The 18,644-nt window shown below is 37.6% G+C and overlaps 1 protein-coding gene across 6 annotated transcripts in view; it reads left to right on the forward strand.

Annotated features, from left to right (window-relative positions):
* RALGPS1 (Ral GEF with PH domain and SH3 binding motif 1) overlaps positions 1 to 18,644 on the forward strand; it is a 96,485-nt gene that overhangs the window by 45,047 nt on the left and 32,794 nt on the right. For all 6 annotated transcript variants that reach the window (XM_074161348.1, XM_074161344.1, XM_074161343.1 and 3 more), the window contains exons 8-9: positions 14,485 to 14,622; positions 16,188 to 16,281. In XM_074161348.1, coding sequence (XP_074017449.1) covers positions 14,485 to 14,622; positions 16,188 to 16,281 — 232 coding nt within the window. The remainder of the gene's footprint in view (positions 1 to 14,484; positions 14,623 to 16,187; positions 16,282 to 18,644) is intronic.

Consider the following 18,644-nt stretch of genomic DNA (forward strand, 5'->3'; position numbering starts at 1 on the left):
AGGAAAATTTTTCACACTGAGAGCAACGAGCCACTGGAATAATCTCCCCAGGGAAGCGGTGGCTTCCCCAACACTGGACACTTTTGAGGTTCGGCTGGACAGGGAGCTGGGCCACCTTGCCTAGAGCGTGCTCTTGCCAAGAAAGGTTGGACCAGGTGATCCTTGGGGTCCCTTCCAACCTGTTGTTCTATGGTTCTATGAAAACTTTATAATAGAGATCAGTGACAGTCTGTGTTTGTATGTGATGCAACATGATGGTAGGCTGCTCAGTTGAGGATTCGATTTATCAAAAGGTAAGAAAGAATGGCTTTTAGGAATGTTTTTGTTTTCTCTGAAGTGCTTTAAATCAGCTGTCAGACTGAAAAGTCAGTTCACTGAAATTGTATTGCTTTAATTTCCTTTAAAACTTGTGAATTTTTAACCATGCTGAAATGTCACTGTAGAAGTACTAGTATTTCCAGCTGTCTGCCAAGCGTTAGAAAATGCCTGTCATATTGAGTCACTATTATATCAGGACTGATGTTACCCATTAGTTTAGTTTAAAGTCTCTTTGGAGAACAAGGCTCTATACAAATAAACACTGCCATGGTAGACCTGAGAAACCATGGGAAGGTTAATTAAGTTTGAAAAGGCCAGTCTATATCTGTAACACTCACGGAAGTAATACCACTGCAATTAAAAGCATTGGCACTTTTGTTAGTGATGTATCTCCTTCCACAGAAAGACTATTTCTTTATTTCTAGAAAAAATTCAAAGCTGTATAGAAAAATATTAAATATGAAAAATGAAGTGCAGTTTAATGGTTTAAGTTGGCAGAGCGCTCTGCCTGAGGTAAATGCTTCAGTGTCAAGCTTTTGATTAAAGAAACAAATTCCAATTACTGTTCTGATTAGCAAATGAAGCTCAGGAAAATAAAAACTTTAATTCAGAACTACTCAGTGAATTACACTCAATTTACAAATAGTTTGTGGAATACTAAACTCACATTTTTTACTAATTTATTATTTGGTGAAAAATAATTAATTAACTCCAAGCTTACTCTTTCTTATTTAATGGTTATTAATATTTAAAAGAATTTAAGATAGATTGCACACTTTGAGACATGCATTTATGTTGTGTTTTGGCTTTTTTCTTAAGACTCAGGACACAAAATAGATATGACTGAGATTGTATAATGCTTACGTTTTTCTATCTCATTTGTGGATAGAGCTATAATAAGGAACAGGCTGTTGTCACACACTTGGACCAGGGAAAAGATTGATTCTTTCTAAACTCATCCAAGAACTCGAATGCTCACAGCTTCCAGTTTACCAGCTTTCTCAGAGAAAACTTCAGTGAAAAGGAAGTCAGGGTTTTTTTCTGTTTTACACATCCAGTGATTCTTCAGTGGGCTGCCTTATATTTATTTTCCCTTCTGTTTATTTATCATAATCTTTTAACACATGATAACACTACAGCATAGCATCTAGTGTAAGATACTTTCGAATGTCTCAAAGTAATTAAAGATCTTCATTTCAGAATGTACGAATGTATGCAGGTTGTTAAGGTCAAGAGAACGAGCAAAAATGCTTAGTAGAAAGGAAGCAAGCTGTTACACAGCCTGGAAAGGACTTTTGTGTTTTAACTGTGAATCTTTTGTTTAATAGGGTTTTCTAAAGACTGATTTACTGACTAAAAATATTTAATTATAGAGGTAATAAGTGACAAGAGAACAGCTCTTCTTGTACTATTGACTGTAAGACACAGATGTGGGCTTCAGGCCGAAGTGTCTGGTGGCTGTATGAGTATTTCCTCCTCTCTTACAGCTTTCATTAATGGGACGGTCCTAACTCAGGAGCTAAGTCAGGTCCAGGTACACGATACATTTTGTGTGGCCAAAGTGAGACCAGGAACAATTTATGAACCACCCAAGTGAGTAGCTCGGGGAAGCTCTTGGTAAAACTTACTATTATTGATTTGATGCATCTTTTTTGTTTTATGTAAGTCTCTGTTAAATGTTGGTTTTAATTGATACTGATTACAGCTTTTCTGTAACAGTTGTTTCCAATTGCATCGTCTTGTTTGCCATGAAGCAAAATAATTTTCAGAACGTTCACTCCAATTATTTAATTATTTGGGGTTTTCTGTTTGATTAAAGGAAGTAGAGTTGTATATCAGTGTATATAGAGTTGTATATTAATATGGTTTTGAACCCATGAGGTACATTTGCCTGAATGATCCCTAAGTTTTATTTGGGTGAATACCGTCTACACTGAAAACTTACTGAAGTAGTTGTTTCAGCAAACATCTCAATTTGGATGTGATCATTCTTGAGGAATGCTGGGCCTGTAATAGACTCTCTGTTCCAGAGTAAATATTCCAAAATAGTTTGTCTATGCTTTCCAGGTATAGACAGGCCCAGAGTGTTAATGCTACCCTCCTGGTTCTGAAACCAGAAAAGAGAGAAATTGATGTTTGTAGTAAGCATGCTCCTGGTTATTGGAATGAGAAGAAGGTAGTTAGTGTTTGTTTCAGTTAAGAAGTTACAGATGATCTGGAAAACAGGCTGGTACAGAGCATCAGCGGAGTTTTGTTTGATACATTGCTATTTCAAATCAAAAAATAAAAACGCTTCGCCTCATTGTAATTTTGCATTTGTGTGTGTGATGCTGATGCCAAGTTGTGGAGAGCTGGCATCAGATAGAAGTGATAAACCTGGCCACAGTCCCGCTTCAACTGTCCTATGAGCGAGGCTGCTGGCTTGGCCGCTGTGCCGGCAGGATGTGTTACAGATCACATGTTGGTGCCTTGGCAAAGAGTTGTCTTCAGTTGTTTTTAGAGTACTCCACGTCCTACCCAGGTTAACCAGTATATATACACTTGGGTTTGTAGAAAAATTTTCCAGCCCTTAGTCCATGGAAAATATCCAGTCTTTTTGAAACCAATGATACCACAAAACTGTTGGCTTTTCTGACTATGAGCTAATCTCCCAAGAATGGTGTCTCTGGTTTTACAGACTGCTGACTGTAGGGATTTGGACTTTCTACCGCTTAGTTAATTGATAAGTTGCTTTCTCTCTGTCCTCTGCTTTATTTAGTATGATAAAACCACAGTACTGTATGTGGGAAAAGGCTTTCATAAATATAGCTGACTACAAATTGGAAACGTATTTTTGTCTCTTCTGGTTTTCCTATCAACCCAGTGTCATCATTCAACTTTTGAGGAGAAAAAAGGGAAAATAGTTTCTTTCCATAGGTTTGCTTCTGTTATGCGTGCCAGTTACTGCGTGACTTGTAGACGCTGCTTCCTGTGCTAAAAGAATGCTCCATGCCCAGACATCTGCTACACCACAGCCTGGGCGCATTCAGGGCTTCGGGGCTGGGAATGTCTTTAGAAAGCGTACGTGATGATAAGTAAGGAACTAAATTTATTCATTAAAACATATAATTTTTTTTTCTCCTCTTACAGCATGTGGTTGTCACAGCAACAGTACAATTTACCAAACAAATGTGGAAGATTATTCTAGTACTTGATCAAAATGTTAAGCAAGGATAACAAATTGAAGTTCTCAGGCTAATCTGAAGTACTTCCCCATCAGCTAATTATTCTTTGTTGCAAAGTAGTGAATGTGTGACTAACAGAAATACCATATAGCAGCTGTTTCTTAACTTACTTGCATTTGCAGAATTGCACCGACCCTTAACAGAGCACTGTGCACGAATGTTTGTGTTAGGTATGCAGTAGTGACGTTCTTTAACCCCTTAATTTTGGGTTTATTAGCCCCTACTATTTCACAGAATAGCTTTATATTCATTACAAAAGAGATAAAAAAGAAAAAAGACAATTGAGAATGATGAAAGTTTTCAATCTTTATCTGCACTGATTTTTTAGGATCAGTTTTGCAACAGTGTGTATTTGTGAAACAACTTTGGGTACTGTAAGTCTTGTGCCTGCAAATTGTTGTAAACCCCCAAAAGAGATTTGAAATTCTGAATTGTTAAGTGGTGCTACTACTACAGGCTGCACGGTGTTGCATATGTTCTATAAGGAATTTAAACCTCACTTTTGTTAAGTCTTGCCAGTCATAATATTTATTTTCATGAGGTCTTTCTGACAAGGAAACACTGTCTCTCTCACTGAACTCGTGAATAATACTAGAAACATAGAAATCTGTGACAGAACAGAAAATGGTAACCCAGGTTTTTTTTTACTTCCAGGCAAATGCCTTAGAAAACAGTTTTCCATTTGTCTCCACTACTGCAGTTAAAGTAATGCCATCCCAGCTTTTCTTATTGGTATAACTTTGTGCATGTGACTGAAAGAATTCTGTCTTTCATAGTGTATTGTGTCAGTCTTTCTTAATGAGAAACAAATCACACACCATACCTGTTCATGAAAATTTTAAAGCTTATATGCTTCAGCTAAGGTTCATCAGAATTGGGTGAAGCTGGATAACCACTGATTTCAGAAGGCAGGGAATTATTTTTCGTGTGTTGTTAGTACCCATCAACTCCAAAGTATGCATATTTATTGCCTGCCTCAGTGCTATTTCCTCTTTCTCAGAAGCCTTGAGTATTGAACAAAGAAATAATAGGAAAAACTTAACTGTGAATCAAGATACAAATATACAGTCTTAGGTTTACATCCTGCTGAACACTGCAGTTCTCCATAAATACTTTTTCAACAAAATTTAGCCTTGGAAGTTGTTGTCTGGTGGATGGAGCACTTGAAATGCATAATCTGAGTGGCATTGACTACTACATTTCAAGGTCACTTTTTTGTTGTACTTCAGTTTCCCTGTCTTTAAATTGTCAGTAATATTACTGCTTTGTTTGAGCCCTAGAGTGAAAATTTAAGAACTAGGTATTATAGCTCTTTTTGCCAATTTGAAAATAAGCTTTATACAGTGTGATTTCCATTGATAAATTTAGTTCTGGGTTATTTGGCCATGCTTTTCCTTGGTCTGTGTTATTATTTCCATGATACCATAAACTAATGAATACTGTGTTGTCCGCACACAATATCCAGCTGCAAAATTAGTTCTAGTAACAATGGAGAAAAGTCAGTATCACTGGAAAATGTTTGGCCTGTGGAAGCAGCTGCCCATGAGCTCACCCTCTGGAAAATATCCTGATGGCTTCACATCTTAGAGAGCTTTTTTCAGTGCACAGTAGCACAAATGTAAGCCAAGGTTTGAAAAGCTAGTGCTGTGTGTTTTCTTTGGCATGTGGCAACCCCAAGCCTTTCCTTTGAGAAGCAGGTCTTGAAGTCTTTTGCTGAAGGGAATAATTTTGTGATTCCTCTGAGCAAAACGAACTGATTCTCAATCTATTACTATTATCACATCATATATAAAGAAGAGTTCAAAGTGCCACTGCCCAGATGAAGGCTGGTAACGCTAAAAAAAAAAAATCAAGAAACTAGTCATCCTTCTTGCTTTAAAAGGAGAGAGGGAGAGGAACATCATTGAAAAGGAGTAGCTTGATGTGTGTTTACAAAGAATGTGTTCTGTTACGAGCATGTTAAATTCAGTTTAATTTTTTATTGGCATCCATCAGTTCAGTTTCTTTCTTCCTGCACCACACTACCCGCAAAAAGCCCATTTCCTTTCACTTTTATTTGGAATTTACAGGACCTATGCTAGCTCCCCTTCCCCCCCATCCTTTTTGTTGTTCGTGTTTCTTGTTGGTCCTTATCTCTGTTTCCTGAAAAATTACTGTTTGACCTGAAGAAATGCTTACGACTGCTGTTACAGATTGAGAGGGTGTTTATACACGTACCCTTGATATCAGTGAGAATAGCTGCAAACTTGCTCAAAATAGCTGGAAAGCAGCCTTGAGCCAGGCTGCTATAAGACATGTTGCAGCATAGAGACTCTGAGCAAGCAGAATCTTTACAGCCTTTACTCTAACTACATTTTGATGTGGCACTGGACAAGAGGGGATAGTGAAGAGCTGCTACATGGAGTCTAAATCTAGGTGGGGTCCCCTGGTTGTGGAGAAATCTTGGTGACTTGGTCTGGTTTTACTGAACATCGGAAATTGGGGTCCTTTCCTTCACTCTCAGTGTGAGGAGCAGGGTCCGTGTTGGCAGTGTTTAAATCTTAGTAATGCTCTGGTGTTGGGTGGTGGGTGAAGCAGCTCCCAGTATGGTTGGACCCTTTGTAAAAGTACATTCAGAAGAGCTGAAAATAGTAATCGGGGTTTGGGTTGTTGGTTTTCCCCCCTAAAATGTAAGCAAGACTGGGATATGGAAACAGAGCAGATATAAGCAGGACCAAGGTGCTCTTTATGTTTATCCAGCTTATGTTTCTCTGGTGTGACATGTGAAATCTAATATGAGAGCTGAAATCTGAGAGATTTGGAATCTACTATGAGGTGTAATAAACTAGTGTGTGTGTGTCCATAACTTTCACAAGAGTGAGAGCGGACACAGGAAGAGCAGGTCTTGCTGATCTTGACAAAGTGGAGGAAATTGTCTTCTAAACAAATGAAGTCTTTTTTTTTCTTTTTTTTTTTTTTTTTCTCTCTGCTTGTGTATATACTTTGTTAATCCAGGCGTTCTTATAACAGCAAAGACTAGTTGGATCCAAACCGAGAACGGACAGTGAGCAAATGGAATGAGCTTACAGGAGAGGGACAAGCTGTGTTCACGCCACACTGGGGAAAACCTTGTGCCCAAAGAAGAGAGGATTTCTGCTAGGTTATTTTTTGAACAGTCGAGCTCAGGTCATTCAATAGGATACTTATGGAGTAGACGTACGTGCAGTTCACTCACTGGCTTGGCAGAGACTGACAGTTTTCATGCAAAGCTGAGGAAATACAGGGATGTGGAAGCTAGGCAACATGTAAGGAGCGATAAATGGAAAGAATAATGCTGTAGGATTTTTAACATAAAGTTAGCAGCGAGCACCAGCAACCATCAGAAATAACTCTTGTTATAGTTATCAGTAGGCAATCTATTGGGGAATTATCTTTGAACTCTTAGATTTAAAATATTGTCCATGACAATGTATAAATGTACAAAACTAACCATGCTGGCCTTTTCAGGTAATATTCTTAAGTGAAAATCTAACTTTCTGCAGTTTCCAAGCATGTGGACAGAGACAAAAATATACTGCTGTCGGTAAGTTAACAGAACTGTACTCAAAGCATACTGAGGTAGCAAACTCAAGCACTCCCTCTTCCTTTAAATGTCACTCATCTTTTGGCTTGGGATGTTATTGTAGTTGAGAGAAGTAGAAGCATATCAGCATATTTAATCCATAGGTCCAGAACCCCACACTACTAATACAGATTACAAAAATGGAGGGTATTTTTGTTAGAAAATAGAACAAATAAAGCAATTATTGAAAACATATATAACTTTTAATGATACAGAGATCTGGCTTTCTAGAGAATGTGTAGAGATTGAAATGAAGACAAATTCAGAATAGTTTGTAGAAGGTGCTTTTTGGAATCAAGCAACAAATAATCCAGGTGGTACTTAAGTTAAAAGCATTAAGATAGTCTGAGTCATATGAACCTTTCCTTTATAAACTATACGCATATCTACGAGATATATTACTTCTTCAGGAGAGAGCGTTTTTAATATGGGAAGAAGTTTTGTAATGGGCTGGTCTGGGGCAGTGAAGGAAGTGAGACTGTAAAACCTGACCTGATTTCTAAGCATCTTTTTTCTGTGTTTTCACGCCAATGTGACTGGAAATTCCAGATGGTTTGTATGTTGTTCTGTTGTTAATCCAACTCTATTCCACTCATTTATAAGGACTAAACATCCTTTTTTGTTTTGGTGGGGTTATCAAGTTACCTTTGGCCACTGGAGCACTCTCTTATCTGTCATGGCAGTGGGTCTGACAGGGATATGGTTGTTTCTTAGTCCAAATTCACAGACTGAGGGGGTGGCTTGAGAGACTGTTTACTCATGGCCTTATGGTTTCCTAGCAAAGCATTAACAGTTCATAACGAACTGAGTTTGTTCTTGCTTATCACTGCCTCTATGTCTGTTTCTTCATTTTTCAGTGACAGTTCATATAATGTCTTCAGCCATTCCTCCCTAAGCAGTAAAAGGATTTTCCAGAATGCATGAATGAATAGGCTAAAAATTAAAGAAATTTGGTAGGCACTTGCGGCCTGGCTAATGCTGGACGACATAACCCAGTGTGACCCAATGAGCCACTTATTTGTCAAGGTGGCAGAGATCTGAAGAAACAGATATGAAGCAAGCACAGCACTAGCGGAAAAAGTCTTGCAAGGGATTTCCATAAACTATTCCTAAGTCTCAGAGCAGAAACATTAATGGAGGTCTTCCAGACAGCACTTGAGATATGCAAAATTCCACAGCAAGACTGAATCTGACCTCTGTAATAATGAAGTATGGGGTGCATTCAACATGTGAATGAGATTTTGCTCATGCAAATACTGTGTACTTACTGAAATCTAACAAAATTGCCAGATCTGCCTTATTTTTCATAGGCTGTAAAGAAGAAAACCTTAGTAAGCCACATGGCTTTTCTTAAACTTGCTAGACTATTGCTGGTGGTCTGTATCTTAGAGTTCTACGTGATAGTAATGAGACATTACTGGAGAACACGGAAATGATTTAATTTCAGGAAAGAATCTCCAGTCTTCCCAGATGGAAATCCTATTTCCAGGGTTTTGGGTTGTTTGATTTTTTTTAATCCAAGTTTGAGGCATACTTACTACCAAGAGATTACATGAAAAAAATCTGTTTTCACTGCACAAACTTAATACACTTCTAAAGATCTGATTATTACAAGTATTAATGCAAGCACACTGAAATTCTCTCAGGAGTGTGTTGCTTAGGTGGGCTCCATAGTCGCTTTCCTTCCCTTTTAAAAAATTACACTTGACTAGCATAGTTGCATTTCCTGTTGTTTGCGTAGCTGGAATTTATTGAAAAAATGTAATGTTCTAAAGCTAGAAGAGTGAAAGTGAGCCAGCTAGCTATTTTCCTGAAAATAAGAGTGCTTTTTTCAAGGCAGGGCAAGAAAATGTGGGGCAGAGGGGGAGTCATTAATTATAAACATGCTGAAAAACAGTATGGAAAATCTAATGTGGAAATACGGTGATTTTTATGCTGCCCAAGTTATTTTGCTGCTCAAAAGAGTGTTCCTTTCTTTGTTATGCAGCAAAGAAGCACTAACTTCCTTGCAGAGCTCATAGAATAGGAATATATTAAATTGAATTCTGCCTTTTAGCTGACCCTAAATGTTTGAGCACTCCTTTTAAAAAGAAATCAGCCTGAGATAATGTTTTTGACACACTGCAGCAGTAGCCACAGTGATCCCAAATGGAGCACACACCAGGATTTCTATTAGGGCTGTTTGGACACAACGTTCACAGCAGACTCAGTACATTTTGTACAGCATTTTCTCCCTGCATTCATAAACGGTTTCACTTCCAGGACTACTGGGGTCAGTAAAAGTTTTGTTAATGACATCTGAGACTAGGAGATTATGCTGTTTGTCTTTTTAACTAAATTACAGAGCCAAAAAATAGCAGCACTCAGCCAGGCAAAGATGTCCATGTTGCTTGTTTTTTCTACTGCGAGTCATCTTACAGCGAATTTTCTCAATACTGACTGTAAAAAAATATTTAATCTGTATATCGTGCACACTTTCAAAAGATACTGCATTTGCTAATACAGTAACCCTCCTTCTCAGGCTTTGGAAATAAAAATTATCTCTTTGAAGGAAAAAATTTGGGTTTTAAATATTAGGAGCCTTCAGGCTTCAACAGAAGTGGAAGAGCAAATAGCACAGGAATATCAAGTCTCTGAGCCCTCTGGCAATCAAGTAGTGATATAGGACAATCTATACTAATCTGCAGTCTGAGCAGAATACCCTTACACAAAAATCTTTTCTCTAATAGGTGTTTCATTTTGGGCTGCTTTCTAACTTAAGAGGAAATAAAAACATCTTTCGTATGTATTTTCAGAACTGGAGTAACAACTGTAAACTTGCAATGCTTTTGTGCTCAGCCTTATATAAATGGTAAAAAGATGTTCCTGAAAAGTGATGGTTGTTTTTGGAAAGGATAAAACGTGTCGGGTTCCGTCCTCCCTGCAGAGCTTCGCAGGTGGGTTCTGCCCGAGACCGTCCCGTGCGTGTCGGCGAGCGCGGGAAGCGCTGGGACGTTGGTGCGGATACAGCACCATTCCCCTGCAGAACCAGGACCTTACCCTGCTTTCCTGGGGGAGTTCTCAGCTGAGTTTGGTGGGGGAAAGGGAAACAACAGTAAACAATGGGGGAGATACCAGTAGTGCTCTTACTTAGGCCAGAGAATTTCGGTAGTAGGTTGCTTACATTCACTTGATAATGGATTTGCTGAAAATCCAGAAAGGTTCCAGTATGTCAAGTTCTCAGACTGACTTACCGTTTTCTTACTGAAAAGGTTTTGTGGAGCTGGTTTAATTTTCTATTTTATGATGTTGTTTGGAACATGCAATTTTTCTGTTCTTACTCAGTTTTTTAAACTGGTAATTTTAATGCTGTAAAAGAACCTGTGTTAGGTTCTAGGTTTCACCCTTTAATCAGATGAAAAAATTTTTGTGCTGTGCATGAGTGTGTTAGTGCATTTACTTCTGTGCAATAGAATTTCCCGTTTGTTAGTCTCCTGATTTTATTTGGATCAAAATGAAGGACAGTTATCCAGCCCTGTGGGTCAAATTCATTATTTTTACTACACATTTTGTTGTAAGGGAGGGGCAGCTTATAAAAAAGACAGGCCGTATTCTTCTCAGAGGTTCACAGCAAAAGGACAAGAGGGAATAATCACAAGTTGTAACATTGGAAATTAAAACTGGATATAAATAGAAAGAAAAGATACTATTAGAGTGGTTAAGGAGCACTGGATTAAGTTGATCAGAGTCTCTATCCCTACACTTCTAAGGCTCTTGGCAACCTTTTCCAGCTTTGGTGAAGCCCAGTTTTGAGCAGGAGATTGGACTAGATTGACCTCTGGAGGTCCCTTCTGACCAAAGTTATCCTGTGATTATTTGTGCCAGCACAAAGCATGCATAAAATCCCACCAGATTGGAATTCTATGATTCTAATTCTTCTCAAAAAAAATACCATTGTACTGCTATAAAAAGGTCTTAGAGAGTTTGTAGATGTAACATGTTTTTGCAAACATTGATCTCATCATTCTTCTTTTCTGAGTTTAATTTCACCCACCTTCTTTCCAGAGTGAGATCAGAAAAGGAATTATCTATGTGAATTAATAATATTACGAAGTAAAAATAAATGTTATTGGGATAGAACTTTAATTTTGGGAATTCCGGGAATGTTTCCAGAAAGTATTATATCTAGTTAGTCCAGAAAGAGCGAAGTTATCATTCACAGGAAATACTGGTTTTTACCTGAAACAATTAATGTTTGTGTAATATTTAGCTTATAGTAAAACAGATCACTTAGTATCTCCTAGTACATAAGGTGGTTTGCAAACACACAGAGCACGCTTCTTACCCCCATCCCTAACACATACATAGGGGATTAATACAGTCTTTGTTTCTTTAATCTGCTTCTTTTCTTCTACCAGTTGAATTAGCACCCAAAAAAACTATAAAACCAGGACCTACATCAGGTTACCTTTCTGGGATCGCAATGCTGTGTTTGAGCTGTTAGAGGTTTTAGTTTGGTTTTGATTTATTCTGTGATTTGGAGGAAGGTGTTTCGGGGGATGTTTTGGGATGATGTGGCTGTTGAGTCAGACTTCTGCGATGCTGTTGTAATACTCTAATATTATAATTAATGTTTGTATTCTGTGATGTTTTAAGACATTTTTCCATAGTCCATAGGAATTGAAAATTATAAATCTTAGTTTATTGTGGCAAGTATCCGAAAGCATATTCTGATAGTGCTGTTGCTGAACCATTAAAAGAATATGTGAATTGAATGCTAAGGTGAAATGTTGAAAAAGCTGCAGTTTACAAAGCTGTCTCAAGGGCTCCTGCGTTACAGTTGCCAGGTGCTGTTGTTTCCCGTGGATTCTGCCTCAATAGAAACTTCTTACAGCACAGTTTTGGAATGATTCTATTTCAGCTCTAACAGAAGATTAGAATATTTCTACTTGTTTTTAAATAAAAATGTTCTTGATGGAATATGATCTGTTGCTAACTAATGTTTGACATTGATAGCCATGAAATTTTAAGATATGCAGAGAAAGGGGCTGATGAGAGTGGATTTTAATAGAGCTTTGTCTCAAAATAGGTAAATAATATCTGGCTACAAAATATAGTTTGACCATGTTTGTATCAGCTCAAAAAAACTGACTAACGTGTCTCCACCTTTAGCTAGCAGTTGTCTTTACATGATGTGTGAAAATCAGATAAAGGACTAATGCTTTGAGCTGTCTCCCTTGGTCCAAGCTTTCATGCTACCTGGAGTGCTTACTAGAATCATAACAAGTGACAGGCATTGTTGTGCACAGTGTGGTTTTGTTTGTTTGTTTTTCAGTTCATACAGAATCATTGAGTTTTGAGATGCAAAAAGATTTATTTCGTCCTGCCAGAACTCATTTATATTCTGCTTTAAGTTGGCTGTGTAAACTGTTTTCCTTTTTGAAATGCACATCCAGCAGAATCTGATCTGCACTCCATTTTAACAGTAGAAGAATACTGAAGACTGTATATAAAAGATTTCTACTGTAAGTGGTATTACAGTATTTGAGCTGCAACCACTTTGTTATTATTTATCACTACTGGCAATGGCTTTGTGTAAATTTTGTATAAATTGCTTTTAAACCTGTGTTCAAAGTTACATGATTACAAATTTAAGCACTTGTTATTTCCTGCAGATTGAGTGTGCAGTTGTGGGATTTTTTTTAATAAAAAAAAGTAAAACCTATGTTAAGAACGGAGGAAGCTGCACTTTCTTGTATTGTCTTCTTGGGTATTGTCTTCTTGGCTGTCGCATGGCTCCATGAAGAGGCAAAAGAGCAGCAAGTCTCCTTTATATAGTGATTGCTCTCCCTTACGTCAGGGGGTCTCAGTCACAGAGTGTCCCTGTGGCCAAGGACACGCTGGAGCTGACAAAGGGTATTGCTGTACCTCTGCCTCAGCAGACTGCCTCTTCCGCTTCCCTGGGAGATGAAGTACTGTGCATTACGGCTTTGTTCCTTCATATGATCGGCACGCGAGGCCTGATCAAAAGAGACAGAAATCCTTAAAAAAAATAGCGAGAAATCCTAAAATAAATTAATTTTACACACACACTTAGAGCCTCTGTACTCCTTCCCTGTATTCATACAATTGAGAAACTAAAACTGATTAAAGTATCCTCACAAAAGGCAAGAGTGTAACTCTTCCTCCTCTTCATTTAAATGCATTCAGTTAGTTACTGAAGTAAATCGATGAGCCTTGCATTATGCTTTCATAGGAGCTTTCATGAGCTTTGCAGGACTGTGTTGCAGAACTGCCTTTCAGTTTTCCAAAGTTAAAAACTAAAACTTTTGAGACAATTTCAGTGATGATTCAGTTCTCTCAAACTTGGTGCTTGCATACTGTATGTACTTCCCAGTCAGTATTTTTCCCTTTGTTTGTGATTGCTTTCTGACAGTTCTAGGGCTGTAAAAGAAGCCCCCTACAAATCGTAATGGTATGTGTGAAACCGAATGGCATGTATTGGTAAAAAGCAGTTGGGTACCATGCAAGAAATGTTATGCTGTATCATTAATTAATTTCAGCCTTAAGCCTGCCTTTTTCTTTCTTACACAACTTCTGAAGGTAAAGTACATACAACAGAGACTAACTCTGCAAAGTACCCACCTGCAAACATTGGGTATAGGTATATTTTTTATGATGATGATAGCTGACATCATGCCACATGTGACTTGGGTATATAATATGCTTATTTACCAACCAGAGATGCCGTTTCATCTAGTCAGCCAGTGCTTTGGAAGAGTGCAGTATAAATAAGCACAATCAGCATTTTTGGCAACTGTCAATAATCACCGTTTTTCTGTATTTACTGGGAAATACAGGCCTAGGCAAATAACCATGACATTTTTTTCAATTAAGAAATGCATAAATAAAAACCTTTTCCTTATGCTTTTTTAAACCATCACATAATCAAAACCTAAATAACATCTCCTGTTGTCTTTTCGCAAATGCAGCCTGGAGCCTCTGCCAAAGCATGCAGCAGTTCCTCCATGTAGTAAATCCCGGCGGAGCTGGAAGGCACAGTAGTGCCAGACTCTGCTCGCCATGGCCAGAGGCTGCCTGTCCCTGCTCACTCCTTTTTTAGTTCCTTGTTATGGTCCTACAAGTTGCTTATAGTAGACATTAGCCTATATAAGAACACACGAGCAAAATCTTTTCTGTCCTTTTTTCAGAGGTGCTGTAGAACTTAAGCACTCCTTTGTTTAATGGGCCCAGACCACAGTGGTGGCAAATAGTTGGTGGCTGTTAATATTTGTTAAAAATTACGCAACTGTTTATGTTTGAAACACTAGATCAATTCATTGATTGATTTGTCTGTTTCAGGAATTTATCTCTTGGATTTAATCTACATTGATTCTGCATATCCCGCTTCAGGCAGCATTATGGAGAATGAACAAAGATCCAATCAGATGAACAATATTCTCCGAATAATAGCTGATCTGCAAGTCTCCTGTAACTATGGTTGGTAAATTCTGTTATACCTATTAAGCCTTAACTAAATAACTTATCTGCTAGAGTTGAACCCTAATAAATGATGTAGCTTCTACTCTGTGCAGTTTCAGTCTTACGGGTAAATTAGGCAAATAAGCATGTATTCTAAATTGTAAGAGCTATAACAAGTTGTGCAGAGTTTACTGCTACACGTGGACTACAAATGGTGTGCCTTCAAGTACAGGTATTGCATTTGGGTTATATTTTGTTTCCACTAAAGGCAAAGAGAATTATCTCTTTCCTTTCTTTTGCAGTAAATATGATGTCTTTGGAGTGTAGAATGTGTTAATCATATTATCACTCTATAGTTAATGACCTGATGAGATGTTTACAAAACGAAATACAAATTGTGTGTTAAGCTTTTCCATATACCTCATTTGCTGATGAAGTGAGGAACATGAGGGGGCTGCTTCGTTTTGTTAACAGGGTTTTATTGCCAAATTCATTTCTGCAATTTTAGCCTGTTATTGAAGCCTTGTATCAAGAAATGTGCTGGTTTTGTGGTCTTGACGAATATTCAGCGTACTGTTGGTGACCTAGCATGACTTTTCATTGCTTAAACATGGAACAAGCTGGAAAACCTTGAGAGCAGCTGTACAATTAAACAAATTAAGAACAATTTTATGCTACAGTTTCGGGGAGTTTTGAATAGAAAAAAAATAAATGTTAGATTGTGAGAAAATGAGGTGAGAAATTACTTGTGTATGCTTAAGTATCCAACCGTTGCCCTTTGTTATCAACTTCTAAGTATTAGAAAATATTTAAAGGTAGGGACTAGGCATATTAATGATTCTGAATAGCTAGATTATTCAGATATCATGTTCTTCTTGTGAGTTTCATTTTGTCTCAAAGAAACCCTATTATTTCACTGATGCTTTTTACAATTTTGGCAGCTGCTTGCATTGCTATGCGTTAATTTTGAGTGCTTTTGTTAAGATCAGAATGAAAATTAAAATATGGCCTCAAAGAAACAATATTCTGGAATAATGGGTGTCTTTAAAACAGTTCTCTTTATGAGAGCATAAAAGTTAAATTAGATACTAGAAAGCATGTTCCTGTCCATGGACCATGCATTAAAGGAATTTTCTGTCATTCTGAACTCAGTGTCTTTCTTTCTTTCTTGGTATTCAGTATTGCAATTTTTAAGTCTCATCACTTCATGTTCATACGAGAATCACTAACAGCCATGGCTGCAGGCATTTATTTCCCCCAAAACAATGAGCATAAAATTCAAGCAGGTTTTGCAACAAATAACTATTTTCTACTTGTGAGACAGCATATAGTAAAATCCGCAAGCTTCCATGGTGATGAAAGGCAGCTGTGTTTTCTTTAACAACTGAGCATCACTTTTGCTCAGACAAATCTTTAACATCTTCTTTGAGTCAAAGTAATATTTCTGCCTGGTTTATTCTTTTGGAAGGTTCAGATTCTGTGTTTCTGTTAAGATAACCATGACAACCAGAAAAAAAAAAGTCATTTTGGATGACGTGAATGTTAATTTCTTTTTTTCTTTTTCTTTTTCGAACACTCGACAGATCATCTTACCACACTGCCCCATGTGCAAAAGTATTTGAAGTCTGTCCGTTACATTGAAGAACTTCAGAAATTTGTAGAAGATGACAATTATAAGTAAGTACAGTTCTTTTCTTCAAGTTTTGGGGAACTTGATGGAACGATGACTTGGCTGTTAGTTTGATTAAGAGTTGAACAAAAAGCCATTGCCTGAAGATGTTTTGGGGTTTGTCTGGTGTTCTTAATGTTTTATTAATGGAGCTGATAATACCAAGATGCCTGAGTAATATGCAGAATGACTGTCTTCCTTCATGTCTCCAACCAGAATTTCCAAACTGAAATATCTTTGTAAAAGTTGAAAGTGGATGAAAATCTAGTCTTTGTTCTAGTACATGATGGTTTCATTCTGGGGATTTTGTTCAGGAACCCTAAAGCCATTTCCAAGATGTCCAGGATTGACTCTATGCTATTGTAAATAATACATAAAAAACATCTTCCGGTTTCAAATCGCTGTTTTTAATAAGCTGGTACTTAAGATATAAACCTGACAATTTGGGGGGTTTAAACATGTTAAAGCATCGCTTACAAAAGAGGTGGAGAAGAGCCAACCCGTGCAATGGTGTGAAATAGGCAGCATAGAGCGTATTAGTGAGTATGTGAATGTGCTCCAGTTAAAGGAGAGGATAATCCCTGGCCAATAGTTCTGAAAGAACTAGCACATTAAGTCATAGGTCTAGTAGCTAAGGTTTCAAATAGCTCAACCAAGGTAGATGCAACGCTATATAATTAGCTATTGGCAAGTATAGTAGCTCTATTTAAGTGAGCAGAATTAAAAGTATTCAAGGCAACCAGATGTTCAGTAATATGATGGTAGTATAAAAGATTTTAGACGATGTTTTGGAGAGTAAGGTTGTTAATGAACTTCTTTAAAACCAGCCTTGTTACTAGTTTAATTAAATACTTCAGTTAAGAACTTTGTCTCAGAATGTGTGTATACTTACACCATATGCTAATAAAAGAGTGTTGGAAGGGTTCATCAAAGTAGAATATGATTTGGATATCACAAAGGATGAATCAGATCACCCGGTGACTAAAATGATAGCAACACAAAAATCAAAACATTATATATTTATTCGACCAATAATTATGGTGTTGATCATTAGATGTCTGTCAGAAGTGAGATATAGCCATGAAAAGACAAATTCATCCCTACTCCCTGTCAAATATAGTGCTTCTATAAAAACTTAGATTGTTAATACTGCTTCAAAAGGAGACCTTATATGGAGTACTGTATGCAATTCTGGCCAAATGCCCTTAGGGTGCATTTAAAAAAATGCTGGTGCAATTGGGTGAATGAAGTCTGTCTTGTAACGCCAGACTTGAAGAACTAGGTTTGGCTTTAGCCTAGAAAAGGAGAAGTTTAGTGATAGAATCACTATGTATAAACACAATTGGGAGAAATTAGGGAGGATAAAAAGCAATTTAAACTAAATTGTAATGGTAGCACAAGGATAAATGAAAACAAAAATTTAGAAGCTAAATGTTGAAATGTGGTTCCTAACTATCAGAATGATGGAATTCTGGAACAGCTTCTTAATCGGAGTAGCGAGACAAATAATTGAATAAGTTTAAGTTAAAACTTGACCAGTTAATGAAGTGAAAGCTACCAGCTAGCATTTGTGAAAGAAAAGAGCAGATTCAGTGAATCAGAAGGCTGTGTATTACCAGTGTGGGGTCATGTCCATATGATCATGAAGAGTGACCTCCCCTAGCAATTCTACATTTCTCTGCGATTATAGCTGATGCAAAATCCTACTGAGACAGTTCAGGAAAAAAAAAGCGTCACCATAACAGAGACAAAACCCCACATGTTAGAGCATAGCGCGAGTCAAGCGATTTATCTTTCTGATTTTGAATGTAACTGCAATTGGTGATACCTCCAGCTGCCAAAGTTGTTCCACTCTAGTTCAGGCCACTGTGCATACAGCGCTATTCCTCTACCAAATCTGTGAAACGGATTCTTGCAATGTGTGTGTGTGTAGCTTTGCTTTTCCTGAAAGAGTAATTCTAAAAGTAAAACCATTCAGACAAGGTATTCTTTTGGAACTTCTCCGAGTATTATCAGGACATACATCAAATGCAGCAAAAACATCCAAATCTGTCCCCTTGCTTAGGGTAAACTTCAGCACAGGGTAGTTCACTGCCAAAGATCATACTTGGCTGTGGTGTAATGGGTTTGTGCTTTTGTGTCTGGTTGATACCAGATACTAAGAATAGTGCGGTTTCTGTAGGAAAATTATTTGGAAAAAAAGTATGTGTTTGTACGATGTTAGCAAAGTTTATCTGCTTCATGGAATTAGAATTCCTGCCAGAGTACTGATGATAGAACGCGTATGTTCTTCCTTTTCTCAGTCTCATGACATTGTGTATGTTTCACAAACAGAGATGAGTTGTGCAGCAGATGCACATGGAACGTTAAC

The sequence above is a fragment of the Numenius arquata genome, chromosome 19 (genome assembly GCF_964106895.1).
Source record: "Numenius arquata chromosome 19, bNumArq3.hap1.1, whole genome shotgun sequence".
Classification (NCBI taxonomy): Eukaryota; Metazoa; Chordata; class Aves; order Charadriiformes; family Scolopacidae; genus Numenius; species Numenius arquata.